The 24,779-nt window shown below is 36.8% G+C and overlaps 3 protein-coding genes across 5 annotated transcripts in view; 1 reads left to right on the plus strand and 2 right to left on the minus strand.

Annotated features, from left to right (window-relative positions):
• Positions 1-1,352, minus strand: part of SASS6 (spindle assembly 6 homolog (C. elegans)) — a 49,165-nt gene extending 47,813 nt beyond the window's left edge. Inside the window, exon 1 of one of the 3 annotated variants that reach the window (XM_011992525.1) lies at positions 1,007-1,352. In XM_011992525.1, the coding sequence (XP_011847915.1) occupies positions 1,007-1,071 (65 nt within the window). In that variant the 5' untranslated portion in view covers positions 1,072-1,352. The remainder of the gene's footprint in view (positions 1-1,006) is intronic. The other 2 variants (XM_011992526.1, XM_011992524.1) reach the window with 2 other exon arrangements.
• A 55-nt stretch (positions 1,353-1,407) lies between these two features.
• TRMT13 (tRNA methyltransferase 13 homolog (S. cerevisiae)) lies at positions 1,408-18,696 on the plus strand. Its single transcript, XM_011992523.1, has 11 exons — positions 1,408-1,571; positions 5,015-5,061; positions 5,159-5,225; positions 7,757-7,819; positions 8,288-8,357; positions 8,514-8,620; positions 8,959-9,126; positions 11,236-11,308; positions 12,174-12,248; positions 16,085-16,517; positions 16,814-18,696. Exons 1-11 carry the CDS (start codon positions 1,425-1,427, stop codon positions 17,007-17,009), a joined length of 1,446 nt encoding a protein of 481 aa, XP_011847913.1. The 5' UTR covers positions 1,408-1,424; the 3' UTR covers positions 17,010-18,696.
• Positions 17,038-24,779, minus strand: part of LRRC39 (leucine rich repeat containing 39) — a 32,647-nt gene continuing 24,905 nt past the window's right edge. Inside the window, exons 10-11 of the mRNA XM_011992556.1 lie at positions 20,574-20,713; positions 17,038-17,284 (exon numbers count right to left, since the gene is read on the minus strand). Coding sequence (XP_011847946.1) covers positions 17,229-17,284; positions 20,574-20,713 — 196 coding nt within the window. The 3' untranslated portion in view covers positions 17,038-17,228. The remainder of the gene's footprint in view (positions 17,285-20,573; positions 20,714-24,779) is intronic.

Below are 24,779 nucleotides of genomic sequence, written 5' to 3' on the forward strand. Positions count from 1 at the left end.
GACCGAATTCTGAACTATATGTACCACAGTTTGACATTACCGGCAACTCAATAAGGCAATGTCTTCATTTCATTTTTTATGTTACATTTATACACCACTTAGTTTTCACATACGATTTCACACCTGATCCTCATTACAAACACGTGAATACGCACGTTATATCAGTTTTACAAATGAGGAAAGAACGTTCAAAGAAAACAAGAGACAACTACTGAGTGTTGGAACTGAGAAAAAAAATTAAGTCTCCTGACCTCTGGTCAAATCTCTCTATTTACGCCCCAACAAAACCACCTCCTTAATCAAAGTTGAACTTCTCTGTGCGACTGGTCTTTATTTCCTCCAGTGATTGTAAACTCCATGAAAAACAGGACTGTTTTTCCTGACCACTGTATTCCCAGTGCCCAGCAAGGTGTTTTACAAGGAGCCAATATTTACTGAATGAATTAATGAATGACGTTTCTGATTTTCTCGTTGTTAGTCGGTTAAATGTAATTTACTTTTTTTTAAAGCAACTGATGTGAAGAGCCAAAGTACGCCACCAAATTGGTAGGTTTTTAAAAGTTGAACCTTACTGCCAACATACTCTCAAAAGAGAACGGGGAGAAAAGGCTCCGAGCCAAGGCCTGAGTTCTAGCGCTGACCCTGCCATGAATTGGCTGTGAGCTCTCACGTAATTTTTTTTTAACTTCTCTGGGCCAGAGTTCTTATCTGTCAAAAGGGAAGAGTAGGGCTACAATCTTCACGATTCCGTCCACAGCTAGGGTTTTTGACATTAACTTGATGTGAGCCGGCTCCCTATTTCCTCACACCCCTCCTCCAGACCCCTCTGCAACGGCCGACTTGGCGAGAGAGGTAACCACTGGGCCCTCTGGGTTCCCTATCCGCTTCCTGGGGGGGCCGACTCGACACCTAGGTGCAAGGCGGAGCCCACTGGCCGGAACCGCCATCTTTCCCCATTGGCCTGACCCCAACCGCCACCCGCGGGCACTGGTGACGCGCTCTTTACCTCTCCTCGCAGTCTTTGCATTTCACCTGCAACGGGACTAGTTGGTGGAACAGAACTTGGCTCATGTTGGCTCGCTGTCCCGGCTGGTGTGCGGAAAAGCCCAACAGGCCCGGGCCTCGGACCTAGCCCGAGAGGCGTCCGGGTCCTGATAGAGTTTGAGTTTGGCGCTCGGCTTCTGCGGAGGAGGCGGGGAGAGTGAAACGAGGGAAAGACGTAAGAGACTTGGCCCTCGCCAGCCACCATCGGATTCTTCCGGTTCTGTGGAGGATAAGGGGAAGACGGTTGTGGTAGTTCCGGGCATTAACTTGTGTCGCGGGGGCTGAGGCAGCCATGTTTGTTAAGGGAAGGGGACCCGAAGGAAGCTGACAACTTTTCTTCTGGTTGCCGGGTGCTGGACAACCGAAGTGAGCCCTGAATTATGGCGACCTCCGCGTCGTCGCCGCACGCGACTGGTTTTCCAGCTGAGGGTAGATGCAGTTACTATGTGGAAAAGAAGAAACGGTTCTGCAGGATGGTGGTGGCCGCAGGGAAAAGATTTTGTGGTGAACACGCTGGAGCCGCGGAGGTGTGGTATCGCCCTACTCTCTCCAGAGTCGGAAATAAGTATCCTGGTCCTGTCGGTGCTGGAACCCGGCCCCTCCCCTCTTTGACAGGTTTCTGCTTGTGTCCCCCGGATCCTCCAGCTTTCACTTTAGTAAACCCAGTTTTGCCCTCCTTGCCGACCGATTATGAGTTCTAGTGATGAGAAATGTTTTAGTTTACCAAGCAAAGCGCCGGCAGTGACCCATTTATCTTGATCTTAACTCATGGTAATGCTAGGTTTTAATTTTACCCCAAGCTACCGCTCCGTCTCCCTGCTGGAAAGTGGTAGTTTAGAAAAAGCAGTGATTGAAGTCCTGAAGGTTTCACTAGTTGTGTTCTAATTGTTATTTCGTGAAAGAGAAGCACTTCTCGTGAATGCGGTTGGAAAAAACTTTCTTTTAAAAATTTAGACTTGAGGCCCGGCGCGGAGGTTCACGCCTGTAATCTCAGCACTTTGGAAGGCCGAGGCGGGCGGATGACTTGAGGTCAGGAGCTCGAGACCAGCCTGGCCAACACGGTGACATTTCTCTCTCTACTGAAAATAAGAAAATCAGCTGGGCGTGGTGGCGCGCGCCTGTAACCCCAGCTACTCGGGAGGCCGAGGCAGGAGAATCGCTTGAACCCAGGAGGTGGAGGTGGCAATAAGCCAAGATCACGCCACTGCATTCCAGCCTGGGTGACAGCCAGACTGAATCTCAAAAAAGAAAAAAAAACATGTTTTTTTCGATTTACAGTTTTTAAGAATGCAACTTTGCTGGAATAGGAAGGAAAGATTTTTAAATATATACGAATTGACCTTTTACAACTGAGAACAAAGCATACAATTTTGTTTGATAATAGTTATGCATATAAATGTACTATAAAACACTGTATATTTGTATGTATGTATACTACTTTAGGATATATGTGAGATGGGAAAATAAAAACCAGAGGAGCAAAATGCTGATAGGAAGAGAGCATGTCTAATAGAACTATAAAGAATAAACCAAAGCGATCAGCATCTGATTTCATGCTTCTGAATGTCCAGTATTATTTGCATTATTTTATTTCTTAAGGAGTTTATTCTTCTAGACAATATCCAGTGCAGATCAGTCCCCTGACCCCCTTCATCTGCCACTCCCTATCGTAGTTATAGCCTACTTCCTATTTTGTTTTGACTGGCATTTACCATAAGTGAAGCATACTGAAAAAAGGACATTCTTGTTATGGAATATGGGAGACGTGACTTGCTGTGGGAACTCTGAATTATGCCCATAGTCGTATTAACTGGTCTTGAGGGGACTGGCAAACATCCGTTGTTGAAGAATGAGAGTTATGATAGGAGAATGATTTAGACTCCACCTTATCCAGATATATGGAAGACGAATACAAATGGTGATGATAGTAGAATACGAATAAATCCTTACAAGCCGATCAGTATTCCTAGAGAGGAACGACATATCGTCATTAGTCCCTTGAAGAGAGACTGCAAAACATCAAGTGGAAACACTTTTCATGACTACTATCTGGTTTTAAATTGTGGCTATCCTCCTGAATCTGTAATTTATGATATAACTGAATGTTGTGTTTCCATCTTTTTTTCTAAGTGTCATATGTAGCTGTGATGACACCACTTTAACTCATGTTTACGCAGTGGTTCTCGACAGGGACTGATTTTGTCCCCAGTGGACACTTGGCAAAATGAAGACATTTTGGTTGTCAAACTGAGGAGTATCACTGACATCTAATGGATAGAGACCAGAAATGCTGCTAAACCTCCTACAAATCACGGGACACCCCCTGCACTCACCCCCTCAAAAGAATCACCAGCCCAAAACATCAGTAGTGCCAAGATTCAGAATTCCTGTTTCTAAATTCAACTAATAAATTTTAAATGTGCTTTTTTTTTCCTATGCTATGGTTAGGCTTTAGGGGTTAGAAGAGTCTTTTACATGGAGGTTAGGATTTAAAGCCAGCAATAAGGAAGAAATAATAACACAGTTTATTGAATATACAATATTTTCCAAAAAAATGAAAATTTCTTAGTTTTCCCATGAAATTCAGTGTGAATAGCTTCATGGACATGCTGAAAGGCACGTTCAAACAGAAATAAATTTTTAAAAGAATAATAATAACAGACACTTAGTCGCCACTTACTTTATGGCCAGCACTGTGCTAGGCAGTTTTGTTTCGTTTTTTTAACTATTAGCTGACTTAATTTGTTCAAACCTTAGGAGGTAAGACATATTTTTGTTCTCACCTTTCAGATGAGGCAGTAAGCCTACCTAACTAAGGTCATAAGGATCGTAGCCGGTAGATAGAGCTGGGTATCATACCTAGGCAGTCTGACTGGCCTGTGTTCTTAACTGTTATACGATCCCTATTTATACAGATTCATGTGGAATATTGGGTAGAATTGCCAACATTACCAATTTTCCTTTTTTCCCAGTTCATATAGTCATGTGGCACATAATGACATTTCACTCAACAACAGACCACATATATGATAGTGGTCCCATAAGGTTATAATACTGTATTTTTACTGTACCTTTTCTATGTTTAGATATGTTTAGATATACAAATACTTATATTGTGTTACAAATACCTACAGTATTTAGTATGGTAACATGCTGTACAGGTTTGCAGCCTAGTAGCAATAGGCTATACTATATGGGCTAGGTGTACAGTAGGCTATACTATCCAGGTTTGTGTTACTATACTGTATGATGTTTTCACAATGACAAAATCACCTAAAGATACATTTCTCAGAATGTATTCCCTGTCATTAAGTGATGTAACTTAGGAATGAGTAGGATGTAACTGATACTAAAAAGTTGCAAAGCCAGTAAAATACATCTTAAAATCCATATGTCAATGGGCAGCATTTTCCAGAAAATGATAAGTCTGTGAGGTGATGCATGTTAATTAAGCTTGATTTAGCCATTCCACAATGTATACATATTTCAAAACATCATGTTGTATTAAAACCATACATATATAATAGTGTATATTATTTTATTGCCATAAAAATCACAATTACTTTTGCACCAACCTAATATGTGATAAATATGTACAACTATTTGTCAATTAAAATAAAATGAAATAGGTAGCATTTTTTTGTTTCTTGGTTGTGCAGAAAATAGTCATGCATATAATAGTTGATGCTATCCTAGATTTCAGACACCATATGTAGGCCTTCTCTATAACCTGTTTGAAGCTATAGACCCTTGTTTGTCCAAAGCAGTATTTGTTCATAGATATTTAAGCCAGCTACACTGGAGAGTTTTTGTTAAACTCTTGGGACCTGATTTTGCCAACTTTTCATTATGTCCTTTTAAAGTTTCCTTACTTTGTTTTGAGATTGCAGAGACACTAAAGTTATATCTGGTATCTGTAAGCAATCAACTTGATATTTTATTTAAATAAATGTATCTCTTAATTTATTAGGAAGAAGATGCTCGGAAAAGAATCCTGTGTCCTTTAGATCCAAAACAGTAAGTATGGATCAGATACGGGGTTTTTTTTTTTTTTTGTGCTGGAAACAGTAATTGGCACAAATCTCATTTGAAATAATTTTCTTTTTAAATTTAGCACAGTATATGAAGATCAACTAGCAAAGCATTTGAAAAAATGTAACTCAAGAGAGAAACCAAAACCTGTAAGTGTTTGATCAGTGAAATTGAATGGTGAAATGTGGTATGTAATGCCTTGGTAGATGCTGCACATGGAATGGACTTGTTTCGTAGCTGAGGAACCCAAGCTCAGGAAATACAATTTTTTATTTAAAGAGATAGGGTCTCACTCTTTCACCAAGGCTGGAGTGCAGTGGCATGATCATAGCTCACTGCAGCCTTGAACTCCTGGACTCAAGCAATCCTCCCACCTCAGCCTCATGGGTAGCTGGGACTATAGGCAAATGACACCACACCTGGCTTATTTTTTTTATTTTTTTATAGAGACAGGGTTCTCTCTGTGTTGCCCAGGCTGGTCTCGATCTGCTTGTGTCAAGCAATACTCCTGCCTCAGTCTCCCAAAGTGCTAGGATTATAGGCATGAGCCACCAAATCCAGCCAAGAAATACAAATATTTTTAAATTGGATAGTAGGCAAACCTGCCTGACTTTTGTTGCATAAGTAGATATTTATTTATTACACTGTACAATAAGGGCTGCCATGCGATCCAGGAAGAGACACCATTTCTGTCTTCCAAGGGTGCTTGGCATACAACCTCCCTTGAAAAGGTAGTCTGGGAAAAAAGGTAATCAGTGCCTCTGCTTCTAAGACTCGTAGAAAATTGAGAGACTTATGGGAGGATGTCTTGCAATAGCACCTCTCAGTTACTTTGACAAGATACTCCCATACATTTCCAAATGCCTGCCAATTGAGAACCACTGGGCCAGATGGCATAAGTTTAGAAAGTATTTTTACATTAAGATGGTGTAGAAGAAAAATGATGACCCTCACCACCACCACCTACTTAGGACATAGCCCCTCTAATAGAAAGAGAGAACATTGGCTTTGTTTGCAAATATCTTCCTTACCTAAGTTCCAGGTTTCAGTTAAAGCAAGCAAGTTTAATAGGTGTTCTGAGAAAAGTTTGAGAGAATAAATAAATTTATTAAAAATGGAACCCCTTGGGTGAGTTTCACTGCATACCAGCACACAGTGGCAAGGAAATAGAGAAAAGCAGTGGAATGATGAGACAGAGAAAGAAATGCAAAGCAATATTTATCTGGTTCACTATGTAGAGTAGGACACTTGGAACCCAGGTAAAGGCATATCACTATTCTGCTTTACTTTGGAAAACTAGTGAGCAATGTTTAAAAATTTTGTATACTAATTAAAAGTTAGTTGGTTATAAATTTCTCCAGTATAAATAGTTTTCACATTTAAAAATCTACTCTGCAACATAAGTTACCTGGAACACTTTTGGCAACCATTTTGAACTAAGAGTACATCAAATTCTAATACTTAACAGCTAGTTTTCTATTATAGTTTTATTTCAGTTATCCAGTAAAACATTGTAATTCCTGCAGGCTTCACTCATTCCACTCAATCACCAGTTTCCATCGCTAGCAACACACATTCTGTGCGTATAGGTAAAGCTAGCAACACACGAGCAGGATGTTACCTTTCTGCCTCTGTTACCTTTCTGCCTCCATGTAACAAAAGTCCATTTAACTACACATAACGTAATGTTCCCAAGAATTATTTTCACTTTTGAAACGGGATTTGTAGAAACAGTACTGTTTCATTCATCTAGATCTACACCGTTCAGTATGCTAGCCACTAGCCACATATGACTATTTAAATTTGAATTAAAACTAAATAAAATTAAAAATCTAATGTCTCAGTCACACTAGCCATATTTCAGTGGCTACCATATTGGCCAGAGCAGATGTAGAACATTTCCATCATTGCAGAAAGTTCTGTTGGAAAGTGATAATACAGATCCTTACCTAGAATCTGTATTTCTGAAGCCAGACTAGAAAGATTTCATTATCTGTGTTTGTTTGTTTGTTTGTTTGTTTTAGAGACAGGGTCTTCCTATATTGCCCAGGCTGGTCTCAAATTCCTGTGTTCAAGAGATCCTTCTGCCTTGGCCTCCCAAAGTGCTAGGATTACAGGCCTGAGCTACTATGCCTGGCCTCATTATGTTAATTTAAATAACTAGTGTGATGGGACATTTATATTTTCAAGTTTTAATTAATATTTTAAAATAGAAGAAATCAGACTTATTGTTATAATATGTATGTCTTTCTGTTTTTGGTCATGCTGCATGTCTGATAAGCAGCATTATGTAGTTAGTACTTTGCTGTTTTTGCTTTAGCACTATAAGACAAAATTGTTACAGTTCTAGTGTATACAGTCTAGGCTGTAAAACTTTTAATAAATGTTACAAATGAATTTCTTTAAACTGTAAGTGCGTATTCAGATAACACCTCACTAGAATATAAGATCCATGAACACCTTTTTGTCTCTTTTGTTGTCTACTGTGGTGGAGTGCCCAATACCTAAAGCAAACTAGGGACTTGAGTAAGTACTCAATAATGATTTAATGAAGAAATGAAGGGAGGAAGGGAGGATGGCAGGTGCAGAGCAGGGGATAAAGGGAAGAATCAGTATTTTAGTTTAATGTTTGTGAGCTTCACATTATTAACAGTTCTTTTATGTTTTTGTTTTTGTTAAGGATTTCTATATTCAAGATATTAATGCAGGCTTAAAAGATGAAACAGAAATACCTGAACAATTAGTAAGTACATTGACTTAATATTTAATTTTAAAAGGTATTTATAAGCTCTTTTCATGATGTGAATAAGCCATGTTCTAATTTTTGTTTCAAGCAAATATGTTTTTAATTTACAGTGCATTTTCCTATAGACTCAATATTGTTAGAGATGGTTAGTTCCCAGACTAGCTCATGCCCCATAGCAGAACAAGCTACAATATGGCCCTGAGTCCCCTTTGATTCTTGAACCCTTCTGAGCCTAGACTTGTTCTTGACCTTGAGGAAGTTAGGAGAATTAAAGTAGCACAGCAAAGACGGAGTAGAAATTTAGCAGTTGGACAATTCTGATGGCAGCTTAGGGAAAAGGCTTGATAGAGAGAAGAGCCTAAGCTGTCATGGGAATTGCCCAATTGGTAAACCTCTACTCAGTCTCTGTCATGCTACTTTAAAGCAATTTTTGGCTACATTATTTAGTTTTATTTTTGTATATAGGTTCCAATTTCTTCTCTATCTGAAGAGCAGTTGGAAAAGTTAATTAAGAAATTGAGAAAAGCAAGTGAAGGTAAGACTGCCTAAAGTTGCAAGTTCAATTATTTTAGAGTAATTAGGTGGTATATGAGTTGATACCATTCTAGTTTAAAATATGTTACTACTGTTGTTCAGAATCCTACAGTTACGTGTTTGGCTGCTTAAGCTATTGTGCTTATATTTGGCACAGGTTTGAATTCTACACTTAAAGATCATATTATGTCCCATCCAGCATTACATGATGCACTTAATGACCCTAAAAATGGTGATTCTGCAGCCAAGCACCTGAAACAGCAGGTATGTTTAGGCTATAGTAACTACTAAACATGGCCTTTGTTCATTTGTTGAAAGTGTTTTAAATGTAATTATTAATAAGATTTTATTTTGTTTACCTTTCAGGATGCCAAATATTTCCATTTCAAAAAATACATAGAAACATATATAAAAAAATGAGGGCATGGATATGATTCTGAGTACCATATATTAAATATTTAAGAGCAAGAGAGAAAAATTTTAAGTCAAGTAGAAATTATCAATGTAAAACATCTGCCTTACGTAGAAATTACCTTGCTCTTTTCCCATTTGAACAAAATGTGTTTGCTCTAGTTTATAAAATAATCTTGTGAAGTTTGCAGGCTTCTATTTTAGGTAACATTGAAAAATTAAAGTTACTTGGTCCGAGAAGATGCTTTGTTGAGTTTGGAGCGGGAAAGGGAAAATTATCTCATTGGGTTGATATTGCCTTAAAAGATGCTGAAAAAGTTCACTTCATCCTAGTAGAAAAGGTGACCACAAGATTCAAGGTGAGTGAAACCATTGCTCTATGTTAGTAACCAAATTTTGTTTTCATTTTTTGTATTCAGGAAAAAAGCGATAGAAACATTTCTTAAAAGAAAGGAAAGGAATTTTTTTAATCTGTTTGTTGTAGCTTTTTATTAGTTCCAATTGTATTGATAACTCAAACTGAAGGTGAATTTTTTTAGTCTAAGTTTTGATAGTCTGTTGATCTGAATTCTTAAAATTATTTGCAGAGACAGGAAAATATATAGAAAGAGCCAAGCTCAAGCTAGGAGTTAAAAGTCTTGGGTTCTACTCCTATCTTTACCACTTGCCATTCATTCATTAAACAATTTTTGAGCATACTGCCAGGCCCCACCCAGGCTGAAGTACAGTGGCAGGACCTTGGCTCACTGCAGCCTTGACCTCCTCAGCTCATATAATCCTCCCATTTGAGCCTCATGAGTAGCTGGGACTACAGTCACGCACCACCATGCCCAGCTAATTTTGAAAAATTTTTTGTGGAGACAGGGTCTCACTTTGTTGCCCAGGCTGGTCTCGAACTCCTGGGCTCAAGCCCTCCTCCCACCTTAGCCTCCCGAAGTGCTGGGATTACAAGCGTGAGCCACTGTGCCCAGCCACTCTATTACTTATATTTAGAAAAGAGACCCAGGCAAATACATAAATTACTATAGTAAAGTGTTAAAATACGAGAAAGGTCTGCACAGAGTACAGCGTGGTTTCAAAGACAGGAGTGACAAGTTTTATTGCAGGGAAGAGATGGAGAATGACTACGCAGAGAAGGTGATGCTTGAACTAAATCTTGAAAGGTGAATTGGTGTTTGTTAGAGAGTTTGAGAAGCATTCTAGGAAGCAAGAACAATGTAACCAAATACATGAAATAACGTGGAAACATTCCTGTTTAATGGGAGTTGCAAAGTAGAGTTCAGCAATGATGAGACTGGAGAGCATGGCTAGCTTATAGAAGATCTCATATTTTATGCTAAGGAAGGAGTTTGACTATGCTGCTGTCTGGTGGGGGTACAATAGAAAAAAGATTTAGTTCTTGGCTTTGAAGAAGCTTATGTCTAGTGGAGTAGACATATAAATATTTGTGTTCAGTATGCTAAGTGTGTTTTGATAGTGGTAAGTACCCAATCCTATGGGAGCATGAAGATAGAGCAGCAACTTCAGTCTAGTGTGGGTCATAGAAGTTTTCGTAGAAGTGACAGTTGAGATGAGATTGAAATAATATATAAGAGTTGGTAAAGTAGAAGGGAATTTTTCAAAGTTTATCCTAGCAGCACCGTTAAAACTATATTAGAAGAGTCTGACACTTGAAGTAGAGAGATTAATAATAAAGATAATTTTTGTCCAACAATCCAAGTAAGAGAGAGGCCAGAGCTAAAGCTATTGCATTGGGATGGAGAGGAGAGCAACAGTATGAGAAATGTGAAGATGTTGGAAGCCACAAGAGTTGGTGATTTATTAGTAATTGAATATGAGAGATAAGGAGTAATTTTGGGTAGAATTTTTATGACTTAGGTGACTAAATGGTGTTCTTTCCTGAGATAAGGAATAAAGGGGGAGCAAGAGGAAGGAGGGTTTTGGAGACAGAAATAATGAGTTCAGTTCTGGATGTGCCCAGTTTGCTGGTGAAGTAGAGCTTTCTAGTTCACAACTGAGTATGTGTCTGATGCTCATTGGAGAGGCCTGAGCCACAAATGTAGATCAGTAGGTCATGGGCACATAGGTGTAGGTTAGAATGGTTGTGATCTTTCAGGAGAGCAAGAGGAGGAACAAACCAAAAATAGTATATGAAGAGTGACAAAGATAAAAGAGCTAGTAGACAATCTTACATAAATGACTTAAGATCTGGGAACTTCAGTTCCTTTGTCAGTGAATTGGGAATTTTTAGGGTTAAAGGAAATGATGTCTATGTTTACATAATTGATAAACATTTTCAAATCTTTTTTTAAAAGTGTAATATTTTGAAGTTCTCATCAAAGAATGTACAGTCTTCATTTTTAAATATATTCTGTTGCTCTGAATTTTGAAAACAAAAATCTTTTTATTTTCATAAATCCTTTTTAAACGTAAGAAGTCATTATTACAGTAATGTTCTGTTTGTGCAGGTGGATGGAAAACACAGAAAGAAAAATTCAGTGTTTGAAAGACTTCAAATTGATATTCAACACTTGTGTTTGAGTAAGTTGTGTAACTTTCCATTGCTCTACAAATAAATCATAACTGTTTCAAACTCTGAGGTTGCTTAGAAATCCAATCATGCAGAACGGTGCTTCAGAGAAAACAGTCAAATCAATCCATTGTTAATACAGAATGTTTTATATAGTGTGTAAATAGATGTAAATTGAATTAAGGTTGAGAATTTTTAAAATTTTCAGTATCAAGTGGAAATGAAGTGTTAGGGAAGAGTTTAAAAGTTTTTATAATATGTACTTATGTTGTTTCTTTGTCCTGTTTAAATTTTTTTGAGTCCGTTCAAACTATAAACTAGCCTTCTGCCTGCAGTTAACATGACTTTACCTAAACCATTAAAGAAAATGAGGTATTTCTCTGCCTAGCTGATGTGTAAAAGATACTTCCTAAAATTTTAAATTGTACAAGAGAAAAGAAGTCATCACTGTGGAATTCACATTCCATACACAAAACACACACAGACACATACACACACAAACACTCCTCAATCAACTTCTGTAGTGCCCTTTTTATACCTTTTCTATTTTTCAGGTTATCCAAAGAAAATAATGCAAACATATCTTCACAACCTCTTCCATTCACTAATTTTAATCCAGCCATGAAAAGCCACCCAGCATTTGTATAGAAATCACTGTATTTAAAATTATTTAACTGAATATATTAACTTTCTGATATTATGAACCCTAAACAAGTTCTTATGTTATATGTTGTGTTCCATAAAGTGAGAATTTTTTCTTTGAGTCTCTTTCAGGCTAAAATTCAGAGACTCTAATTAGTTATTTCTTTTGGAAGGCCACAATAATATGTACTTTCTTTCACTAGACAGTTAACTTAATTCTCATTTCCATTTCAGACAAGATTCCTGTGCTAAGAGAAGGAAAACTACCTGTGGTAGGAATTGGAAAGCATCTGTGTGGTATGGCAACAGGTATGTAAACATACTAATAGTGTTTACATTAATGCATTAAGTTTTGACCTAACCTGGCCCCAACCATTTCAGTGGCCTCTTTTGAATAGATATCTTATGTTTACAACTCATTAATCTTTATAGAGCACTGGCTCTGTGCTTTATTAGATGCATAGCTTTCCTATTTATCTGCTCATTTTGGCCATTTTGCAGGATGAATTAAGAGTTTTGTATGTAAATACTGCATCACATTAGACTTTAAAGTTCTTTGGGTTAAATTTCAACCAGAAAAGGAAAATAAGACCATTTATGGAAACTGTATTTTTCCACCCAGAAGCTACTGATTTTTTGTAGAATAGTTCCTTAGGAAGAACTCAGAAACCTCTCCCATTAAAAGACTATTGTGTTTCAGGATTCTGGGGAAAAAGAAAAAAATAAATGTTAGACAAAAAAAAAAAATCTAAGATGTCTTGTCTTAGCACTTTGATCCACCAGATCTAGCATGGTAAAGTGGAAACAGCATGTGCTTTAGAATCAGATAGTCTAGCCTTCAGCTCTGTTGTGTAACCTTGTCAAATTACTTAACCTTTCTGAGCTTTGGTAACCTCATCTATAAAACAGAGATACTAATATAATAATAATTCACCGGGTTGCATGTAAAGTGTCTGGCACATAATAGTGCTCCATAAATGTTAATTATTGTTACATCATCTTCCTAACTTTTGCTAGTTTCATCATCTACCCATATGGGTAACTTGGAGTGTCCATAGATAATACTCATATTGGCTGGAAATGGCATTGAGTACTATATATTTGTGTTGGCCTTCATAGTTTTTAAGACTACAGTAATATACAACATAACGATGATTTGGTCAGCAGTGGACTCATATATGACAGTGGTCCTATAAAATTATACCATATTTTTACTGTACCTTTTCTGTATTTAGATACACAAATACTTACCATTGTGTTACAATCGCCTACGGTGTTCAGTAACATGCTGTACAGGTTTGTAGCCTAGGAGCAATAGGCTGTGCCATACACCCTAGGTGTGTAGTAGGCTACACTATACCATCTAGGTCTGTGTAGTACACTCTGATGTTCCCACAATGATGAAATCGCCTAACGCATTTCTCAAAACATATACCAATGGTTAAGCAGTGCATGACCGTACTTTCACATACCTTATCTCATTTAAGCCTTATAAAAGTCTTCTAAAGTAAACCAGTTCCATCCTGGGGATAGGAGGGAGTACACTCTTTTGACCTACAGTGGCCATTTCTCATGTTCCATGTAATTTTTTTACCCTTGATTCACTGTATCTGAATCCTCCTTTCATCTCTGCCACAGTTGCTGCCCTTCTTGAAATTCCATTTTCTTCTCTTTTGCGATACTCTTATTTCCTGGTTCTTCCCCTACATCTATGCCATTCTTTCTGTTTATTTCACAGTCTCCTTCCACTTCTGTCCTTTAAATATTTAATATTCAGGCTAGGCACAGTGACTTATGCCTGGAAACCCAACACTGGAGTCTGAAGTGAGATGATTGCTTGAGGCTAGGAGTTCAAGATTAGCTTGGGCAACATAGCAAGACCCCATCTCTACAGAAAATTTAGAAATTTGCTGGGCATGATAGCTTGTGCATGTAGTCCCAGCTATTCAGGAGGCTGAGGTGGGAGAATCACTTGAGCCTAGGAGTCTGAGTCTGCAGTGAACTGGGATAGCGCCACTGCACTGCAGCCTGGGTGACAGAGCAAGACCCTATCTCAATTGGTCAATCAATCTCAGACCCACCTGCTACACCACTAATGTGTCTTTCTCTTTAAACTCTTCAGTACTTACTGATATAGTCCAAACTCTTTGACATAACGTTTTCGTCTCAATCTGGCTTCAGCCTTCCTCTCTTTTTTGCATTCCCTGTCTCCTACTTTGCTGTTCAGCAACATCAAACCCTGGGTGCTCTTCCATATACTGTACTATTTCTACTATATCTGGAATTTCACCCCCATTCACCCATTCACCCAAACAAAACAACTGGTCAGTTTTTACTCATCCTTCACCTCCGTTGTCACCACTTTCAGGGAGCTCCCTTAAATAAGATATGCCTCCTTAGTGTTATCATAATACCCTCTGCATAATTTTACCTTGTTGTATTTTAATTATCTGTTTATATACCTAATTCTTCCACCATGCTCTGAATTTTTTGAGTATATGGCATACTAGTACAATGCTTTCTATATAACAGGAACACAGTGAATATTGGAATGAATGAATAATCTTGGCTACCAATTTGCTGTGTTTCCTTGTCCCTTTCTGTGTATGTGGCTTTGTCCTTTAAGTTCTCTATGACAGATGAATTGAGATAAATTGCTAAAGCTCCTTCTAATTCTGAAATAACTTAATTCTTTTTTTTTTTTCTTTGAGATGGAGTCTCGCTCTGTCACCCAGGCTGGAGTGCAGTGGCGCAATCTCGCCTCACTGCAACCTCCACCTCCCAGGTTCAAGCAATTCTTCTGCCTCAGCCTCCCAAACTGCTGGGACTACAGGCTCGTGCCACCACGCCTGGCTAATTTTTGTATTTTTAGCAAAGACGGGATTTCACCATGTTAGCCAGGAAGGTCTCCATCTCCTGACCTCGTGATCTGCCCGCCTTGGCCTCCCAAAGTGCTGGAATTACAGGCGTGAGTCACTGCGGCTGGCCTGAAATAGCTTAATTCTTTTAATAATTTATCTGGTTATTCACATTTCTGAAAATCACCTACTTAAGTCAGATATGAATAAAACAATGACTAAATGTATTTTGTCAGAAAATAATAGTTTATGAAATAATAGATTAGCTATCACTTTCTCCAAAGAATGGGTTTCTAATGTTTGACTTAAATTCATATATTGAATTCAATTTACTAGTGAAATATCAGATCATTTAATAGTCACTTGTTTTATCTTAGGGTAATACAATTTTAAAATATGTATATATTTTTGATTGAACAGACACAACATGACAATCTAATGATTAAGACAGAAGATGTGGGTCCTACATTTGGGGTCTTTCCAATATTGTCAACAATGTAGGAGTTTTTGATGGGAAATAGCCATAGTCATCAAAAATCCATTTATTTAGTTTTAAAATATACTAAAATGTTTTCATTGTAATGTGGAGTACATCTCCCTCTTAAGTTTGTGTATATTAATCATTGCATCCTCGATGCTTCGCACATGAAAGGCATTCAGTAAATGTTTGTTAAATAAATGAATAAATACAGTTAGGCTACTCAGTGAGGCCTACTTTCCAGATTCTGTTCTGACTCCTCTTTCAACTCTTCAGTTCATCACTATTTGCTATGAGCCTCTTCAAGACAAGCATCTTGACTTAGCATCAACCTAAACAGATTTGTCTGCTCTTCCTCCTCCCTCCCTCCCTCTTCCTTTCTTCCCTCCCTCGCTCCCTCCCTTCCTTCCTTCCTTCCTTCTTTTTTTCCTTTCTTAAACTAGAATGTAAGTGTAAGTGAATAAAGTTTTCCTGTACAAGTCATTTCCTCAGCTAAGGTAGGAAAAGTGAGAGACAATTCAGGTAGCTGGGTAAAAGTTCTTCAAATTGTAGATCTTAAGCTTCAGATAGCTTTATTGGAAATTAGGCTTTACGCAGAATAAATCATTAAAGAAACTGAGAAGATAGTAAGAAGAGCAAATTTGAACGAAGTTGATAATTCACCATATAATTATTACAAATATAAAGCTGAGTAGGTTTTTGCTGTTTCTATTGTTGGGTTTTTAAAAACAGTACTGCTTAATAAATGTAAAAAATATTTATTTTTAAAGATGATGTGGTTTCGGGGGGCCACATAATTGTGTTTGCAGATCTTGCATTACGATGTTTGATTGAAACCTATGCTGCCAGTTTTGAGGAAAGGAATGAAGAACCTTTAGCCAAACGCGTAAAGAATGATAAAACAGAAAAAGAAATTTACACTTTGGCCAAGGAAGGAAATGAAAAAAATGTCCCAGAGAAGTGGAACCCTGTGGCTGGCATTGTTATTGCACTCTGTTGTCACCACAGGTGTGATTGGAGACATTATGTGGGCAAAGAATATTTCAGGGCTCTAGGCCTTGGAGCAGTGGAATTCCACTATTTCCAGCGAATGAGTAGTTGGGCAACTTGTGGGATGCGGAAAACATCTTTGGAAACCTCAAATAGTACCACAAAGAGACAAGATAATCAGAATGATGATAGTGAAGAGCATGATGATGGAGGATACAGAATCACAGATGATGGCGCTGATAGTTTGCCTGGGTAAGAGACTACTTTTGTAATGTATGACACTAAAGGAGAAATATTGTATTATACTGTACTTTAGATGACTATTATCAACAATTCATGAAAATGTATAATCTAATTTTAGAATAAGCTAAAATATACACATCTCTTATTGTGGTCATAAATATAATGTGTCTTGGAAGCATGGGATAAAGTACTTAGTACATTACGGGTTAGTTAACATTCTCTCAATAAATGGAAGTGACAAAAATAATTTTTTATAAACTTTTACAAAATTTTAACAATGTTTTGTATGTGTTTATTCAATTTAGGCTTCTTAGTGTTGAAGAAAAGAAGAAAATAGGGCATCTTTGTAAATTGCTGATTGACCAAGGTCGAATCCAGTATTTGCAGCAGAAGGGATTCAGTCCTGCTTTGCAGTACTATACAGACCCTCTGGTGTCTTTGGAAAATGTTTTGTTAACTGCTTTACCAAATCATTCTTCATCACCAGAAACAACTACTTAATGGAAAAGAAATTTGAGCATCATCTGTCTTCCACCAAAAAAAATTTTTAATTATATTTTTATATTAAAAAATATATACTTTAAATAGCAAATAATATGAACTTTAAAAAATGCTGTGGCCTCATTAAACTTTGGTAATAGCTTTTTTTTTTACTTCAGAAATCCAAACATTAGAGAATTCACCAAAGTAATCCTCTTTAGAAGGGCATCTTGAATTACATTATCCATCCGTATTTATGGAGATTGGTAAAGTAGTTGAACCGTTGACTTGGTGATCTGAAACATACATGTCAACACATAATTAGCATATTTCTGTTTGTATTAATTTTGGAAATTTATCTTCCTTTGATTTTATTTAATATTTTTTATTTCTCAAGTTCAAGAGGTAGTGATTGATTGTAACAAGGGCCAATCTGAGAATTTGACTTGTATGTGGACATTTTTCCCTACAGACCTGAAAAGCACAATTATGATTTTCTCAAATGCAAACAATTCAGAGATGTTCACAATTAATAAACACAATTAATGAAGTCACCTTCAAATTTCCAGAACCATACATGTATATATTGTCAGAATCTGTCCATGACAAACACAAAACTTAAGAGCTATTTTCAAAGAAAAAAGATTATTTCACTTAATTATTTTGTTGGATAATTATCTAGTTAGAACTTCCAAAAAGATACTTACAAACATAATTCACAAATTTGAAATAACTTCTGGAGTTGATTAGCTATCTCATATCTTTTATCAGGTCATTTTTTACATATATAGGCACAAACAATAAGTATGTTCTCTTCTGTTTGGGAAAATAATTTGGAATAAAGTAGAAATTAGATAATGAAACTAAAAACCTCAAATTTAGGCCTTATTTAACACATGACTGGTTTCTATGCACAAGAAAATATTAAACCAAACATATGGTAGGACTGTTACTCTCTTCTGCATCTTATCCCTATTTTGTTTCTGCCTTTATTTGTAAAAATTGTCTTAATTTATGGTACATTTGCCAAGACAAAGGTTCAGAATTACTAATTTTAGATATTATGATATTCTGAGGTAACTATTTTTATCCTGTAGTTCTATGATTACATGATTTGTAAATAAGAAGCCTAACCAATTTAAAATTCCTGACTTTAGTCTCATATATCTTGTCAGACTGCCTCAGTTCAAATTCCAACCCTACCATCTTTGAGTTGTGCGACCTTGGGCATGCCAATTAATCTCTTTGTGCCTCAATTTTCTCCTCTTAAAATGAGGAGGATGATGATAACAATAATACCTACCTCACAAGGTTGTTGTGAGTATCAAATGAGATAACACAAGTAAAATGCATAGAACAGTTCCAAGCACAGAGTAATTCAATAAATATTAACTGGAAATAGTAGTGGTAGTAACTCGTGAATCTATTTTTAATAACATAATAGGCTTTGATTGTATTATCTCTTTAAGTCGTTAACTTTTTTTTCCTTGTTATAAGTTTTATGTCAAATGCTATTAAAGTAAGGTAGTTTGTTTTTTAAGTTAGTTACCCATGTCCCCAATCAAGGGAACCTAAATGAAGATATTATATCATTAAATAATTAACCTTTTTTTTTATTGTGTCAAGCAATACTAATTTGTGTCATAAAATTTGTTTTGCATCATTCAACAATTTATGCCCAGAAATAAACAATATTCTACAACAGGCATAATCGCATTTATGTTTCATAAAATATTCATACACATCCAAGAATTATCATACGGAAACAGTTCTGTGGCCCATTTAGCTTAATGGTATGTTTCTGACAATGGTATCAAGTACCTTAACGGAAGATAAGTTTGTCCTTCAACATGCCAGCCTTAGGTCAGGATTATTGTTTTCCTAACCGTTAATTTGTCTTCACATATCATGAGAAAGTGACTATGTGGGATATGCATACAGCTATTTCTTGTCCTGCACAATTTTCAGATTCAACAAACCTCTTCTTGAACTTTAGATTCACCTATACAATTACCACAACTTGCATGTTCCACAAGTGCATCAAATTTACTGCTAAGGGCCAGGTGCAGTGGGTTACGCCTGTAATCCCAGTACTTTGGGAGGCCAAGGCAGGTGAATCACTTGAGGTCAGGAGTTCGAGACCAGCCTGACCAATATGGTGAAACCCTGTCTCTACTAAAAATACAAAATTAGCTGGGCGTGGTGGCGCATACCTGTAATCTCAGCTACTCAGGAGGCTGAGGCAGGAGAATTGCTTGAACCTGGGAGGCGGAGGTTGCCAAGTGAGCCGAGATTGTGCCATTGCACTCCAGCCTGGGCAGCCAGAGAGGAACTCCTCAAAAGAAAAATGACTGCCAAAATTAGAAATCATCTTCTGCCTCTACCACCTGATTCTACTCGCCAACCCATCTTCTGTACTTCAATCTCCATCTTAGCATCATCATCTATCCAGTCGCTCTCTAAACCAAAAACATTCATTATAAACTCCCTTTTCTCATCTTCATTCAACTACCAATTCTGTCTCCTAATCGTCTTTTATGTATTCTCTCTCTGCTTTCCAAAACTAGGTCACAATTAGGACTTTTTTGCCTGTCTCCCCAATCTGTCTCCATGTTATTGCATCTATGACCTTGCTACAATAAATCTAATCACCATTTTCTAAACATCCTCCACTGAATGTTAGTAAAAATTATTTCCTCTAGCTGAAAAACTCTGTCATTGTCTTCTCGGTTATACTCATTTTTCAAACTAACTAGTTGTTGCATTAAGTTGAACTAAAATCTGCCTTTTAAGTTAAAAACTCTTAACATTTTACAATTAGAAGACCATGATTTCTATTACTATCGTTTCATTGTTTTTATTAACAAATAATTGTGTACTTTGTCCTCTTCCCCTGATCTTGGTTTAGCTTAAAGCCCCTCCTTGATTAAAAAAAGTGGTGTAATTCAAAATTATGAGAGACTAAGTGATTGAAATCTCTATATCAAAACCTCACACTTCGTTGATTAAAATCTGTATTCTCAGCCAGACATGGTGGCATGCACTGATAGCCCCAGTTACTCCAGAGGCTGAGGTGGGATGATCTCTTCAGCCCAGGAGTTCAAGGCCAACAGTGAGCTATGATTGTGCCTTTGAATAGCCACTGCACTCCAGCCTGGGCAAAATGGGCAAAATAGTAAGACCTCATCTCTTTAAAAAACAAAACAAAACAAAACACTGTGTTATCTTAATATTTGTGGAATGACAAGGAAGATCAGTTCATGGTCAAACTGCTATGTGTGGCAAGCTGGTAGAATGAGGTAGCAAAGCTTTAAGAATCACATCTTCACTCACTTGGTTTTACTTCATATGCTTAGCCAAAGGATTTATTTCCTTCCCCCACTTGAAAAACTTTGAATATCTTTACAACCCCTCTCTCCATTTCACTTTTTTTCTTCCCACAATATTGACTAAGAGAACAGAATTTGACAGAAAACTTAAGATGGAATGAGAAATATATAAAGGAATTAATCAAAAGGCAGCAGTTAGTGATATACACATTACCAAAAAAGAACATTGAATCTGTGTTATATACAAATCTTATACCTGCTCTTCTCTGTGACTCTTGTATGTATGTGTGCATAAACTGAAGGCCGAATAATTCCCGTTCCTCTTCTTCATCTGTGCCTTCGCTGGGAGGAAGTGATACTTCCAATTTCAGTGGGTTGTCTCTGAAGTTGACAAACCTAGCAGTTCATCAAAAAACAGTATTTTTATAGGTGTCATGGAAGTGTACATTTATTTCCCTGGAGAAAGGTCAAATGATAATATACTAAATTACTTTTTTAACTGGTTTCAATAATTGAACACCGTGGTGAGATGTGATATATCTCAAGAATCTATGTTTTTTTTTTTTCCTGAGAGAAAAAAACACTAGCTTTAGACAACTTACTTTCAAAGCTTATAAAAGCAACTAGTTAGTCTAGTTGCACAGGCTGGAGTGTAGTGGCATCATCTGGACTCATGGCACCCTCCACCTCCTGGGTTCAAGTGATTCTAGTGTCTCAGCCTCCCAAGTAGCTGGTACTAGAGGCTCACACGCATGACACCCAGACAATTTTTGTATTTTTAGTAGAGAGAGGGTTTCACCCATATTGGGCAGGCTGGTCTTGAACTCCTGGCCTCAAGTGATCTGCCTGTCTTAGCCTCCTAAAGTGCTGGGATTACAGGCGTGAGCCACTGCACCCAGCCAACAGCATATATTTCATGCAATACAGCTTAACTTCTAAGAGCAATGTTAACATATCTTAAATATAAAATTAGTGCTATGAACTTAGTTTCTGCATATTTTATATACCTTCATCTTACTTATCATTGTGTCTTCACCACCCAGTACAAGGCAGGTAGTTGCTGAACAAGTGAATAAATGAATTATTTGGTTATGGAAGTTTTGGGTTTTAGTGGGTATTCTCTTATTCTCAATTGTCAGAAGATTAAGCTTTGGAAGAAAAATGCTTGAGGAAGCTTTCAAGATGGGTTAAAACTTAAATGTCACATCTGAAACAGTAAAAAATCCTAGAAGAAATCCTAGGAAAAACTCTTCTGGACATTGGCCTAGGCAAAGAATTTATGATGAAGACCTCAAAAGCAAACACAACAAAACCAAAAATAGACAAATGAGATTTAATTAGAAAAACTTCTGCACAGCAAAAGAAATAATCAACAGAGTTAATAGACAACCTACAGAATGGGAAAAATATATGTAAATTATACATCTGACAAAGAACTAATACCCAGAATCTACAAAGAACTCAAACAACTCAACAAGAAAAAAAATAACCCCACAAGCGGGCAAAGGACATGAAAAGATATTTCTCAAAAGAAGAAATATAAGCAACCTAAAATAATCTAAAATAATTTTTAAAGAGAAAAAATACTTGACAGAGTTTTGATAGTACTTAGTAAAAAGTTATATCTAGTGGTTATTTGTTTGTTTTTGTTTTTTGTTTTTAAGAAATAGTCTCTGTTTCCCAAGCTGGAGTGCAGTGTCGCAATCTTGGCTCACTGCAACCTCAAACTCCTGGGCTCAAGCGATCCTCCAGCCTCAGCCTCCCGAGTAGCTGTTATAGGCATGCACCACCACTCCCGACTAATATATCTGCTTTCTATCAGTAACATAATTGTGTCCATTTGTACTTATTTAGGAAATAAACACTTTTACACTTTTGATTTTTATGTTGCGAATGAAGTTTTTTTAGCTGTATAATTTTCATGAATTTGTCACCAACAGAGGACCTTTTTTTTTTTTTAGGTTGGTATTATAACATGTATTAAAATAATGCTGTGGGTTAATAGAAACAGCAAAGAACCAAAGAACTAAAAGGCAAGCTATGTAAAATCCCAACTAAAACCCAAAAATGTCTAATGTATTCATTCGTTAGCTAGCTAAAAGCCCAAAAAAGACGACACCCAATATAATAAAGTACTGCAAAACAATTGGCAATTTTCAGTTATCAAAATTGTGGATTTTGCATTTTGTATCCTTTTCTCAATCAAGAAAAAAATTATTTTTGAATGTTATATAACATACTTGTAAAACAAGATAGAAAAATACACTCTAAACTTGTAACAATGGCTGTAAATATTTTATCTTACATGTTTCTCATAGGCAATAGGTTGGTTATGGTACATACATAGCATGAAACTAAGATGACAAAAATACATGTCAGCTGTACGATAACATACAAGTGACACTCCCATCTACCCATGCTAAAAAATTATATAATACTGTCAAAAAGAAGTCTTAAAACTACATATTTTAATAAGAAATTCAATAAAGAATGATAATACTGAGAACTAAGGCATTCAGAGATTTCAAGTCATGCTTTTTCAGTTGATTCAAAATTTTGTCAACCAAGTTTTCTAAAGTTTGTTCAGAGCCAACATTACCATGTCACACATTTATTATTTCATACATTTACTTTCTTTCCCATAAAAGACCTTTGATAAACATCTAAAGTGGAGGACATTTCTTAAAGCTGATAAATCCCAAACTGCTTTAGTTTTAAGGATTCTTTCTTGAATAGACCAGTGTTATATGAATCCTATTCATCAAATTGTAAAATTTCAACATTGGAAAAGATTTTTTAAATACCCATTCATGTAAATAACAACTGAAATTTATTAATAACAATCTCTCTACATTACTTTTTTCTGCAGCCAGAAAGCAAGGTTTTTCAGTTTTGTGCCTACAACTTTTTACCTCAGATTTGCCATTTCTTCCATGCATACTGGAATATCTTGCAGTTTATTGTTGCTGAGAACAAGAGTACCCAGATTTTTCATATTGCGGATTGTTTCAGGCAAGCATGTTATTTCATTTCGTTGCAGCCATAATGTATGTAGATTTTGCATTCTGAAAAATTAAGGTTTCTGCAATTAATTACGTATAATATGAAAACATTGGTTTTGGAGTTTTAAAAAATAATTTTAAGAGGCAGGGGTCTCATCATGTTGCCCAGGATGGCCTTGAACTCCTGAGCTCAGGCTACCCTCCCACCCTCAGCCTCCTAAAGTGCCGGGATTACAGGCGTGAGCCACTGCACCCAGCCTTTGGTTCTTATGTAAAAATCAAATGTCTTTTACAACATATTTAACCAGTATACTTACTGAGTTAACTGACATCACATTACCTGGTTATTAGAGAAACCGCATCAGGAAGTTCATCTCTACAGTACAACTCTTACATCGTATGGCAATAGAAATGAAATCAAATCAACATATTCTAGAATTCTTTCACTATTCTCATAGGATTTCTTGAAGAAGAACTGCTGTAAATGTTACCTAATCTGAGTTAGAGTCTTAAGAGAACAATCAAATGATTAATATGCCCATTTATAGCAAAGCAGTATGCATAATGCTTAACATCATGGACTCTGGGTCCAGGCTGCCTAGGTTCAAATCCTAGCTTGCCCACTTACTAACTTGAGCAAGTTAGCTAACATCTCTGTCATTAGTTTCTTCATCCGCTTGTAAAGTGCATAGAAGTGCTTGGCATATACTAAGCAAGGTGGTTATTGTGGCATATTCTTGTTAATTTCTCAAAGTCAGCCAGTTTTGGCCAGGCGTGGTGGCTCATGCATGTAATCCCAGAACTTTGGAAGGCAGAGGCAGGTGGATCACTTGAAAAAAGCCAGTTTTTTCTTCTTCCCAAACCCTTTTACTTACTTGGAACAAATGAAAATATTCTGTTAAAACAGTGTATTTCAAACTAGTTGGACCTATTGTGATTGATTATGCTCGAGATCCCATTTGTCTTGCTTAGTTTTTTTCATAAGAGGTTTCAAGACATTTATCATTAGCATAAAGAGTTATTTCTTTTACCTTTCTATAGTATCAGGAAGTTGTTCAAGTTTGTTGCTTCCCATGTCTAGCCACTCAAGGGCAGGCATGTTCAACACAGCAAGAGGGATTGTAGTAAAATGGTTCATACTCAGATCAAGGTGAGTAAGTTTTAGCAGATTGCTGAGCTGAAGAAGAAAGCAAAGTTTTTCAAAATAAATGCCCACAATGTAAACTACTAAAAGACTCACGTCGGTAAAGGCAATATTTCACATCCAGGAATGTTCACATTTTACTTGGGCTTTATTTAGTCATAGTAGTCCACAACAAATTAAAAATAAATATAAAGCTAAATAACCTCCAGGGAAGTGTAAAACTCTCATAGAAAGTTCACCTATTCAAAGAAAATTTATCTTTCATAATCACCAGGTTCCAGGGTTTATAGAATGTGCCTGGCAAAACCTTTTTTTC

This window comes from Mandrillus leucophaeus, unplaced genomic scaffold (genome assembly GCF_000951045.1).
Source record: "Mandrillus leucophaeus isolate KB7577 unplaced genomic scaffold, Mleu.le_1.0 Scaffold413, whole genome shotgun sequence".
Taxonomy (NCBI): Eukaryota; Metazoa; Chordata; class Mammalia; order Primates; family Cercopithecidae; genus Mandrillus; species Mandrillus leucophaeus.

Excerpts from the sequence above, each read along its gene's own strand:
- TRMT13 (XM_011992523.1), top strand. The coding sequence starts at position 1,425 with ATGGCGACCTCCGCGTCGTCGCCGCACGCGACTGGTTTTCCAGCTGAG. Across the intron at positions 8,358-8,513 it reads ATTGAGAAAAGCAAGTGAAG|GTTTGAATTCTACACTTAAA; the intron begins GTAAGACTGCCT and ends TATTTGGCACAG. Across the intron at positions 11,309-12,173 it reads TATTCAACACTTGTGTTTGA|ACAAGATTCCTGTGCTAAGA; the intron begins GTAAGTTGTGTA and ends TTTCCATTTCAG.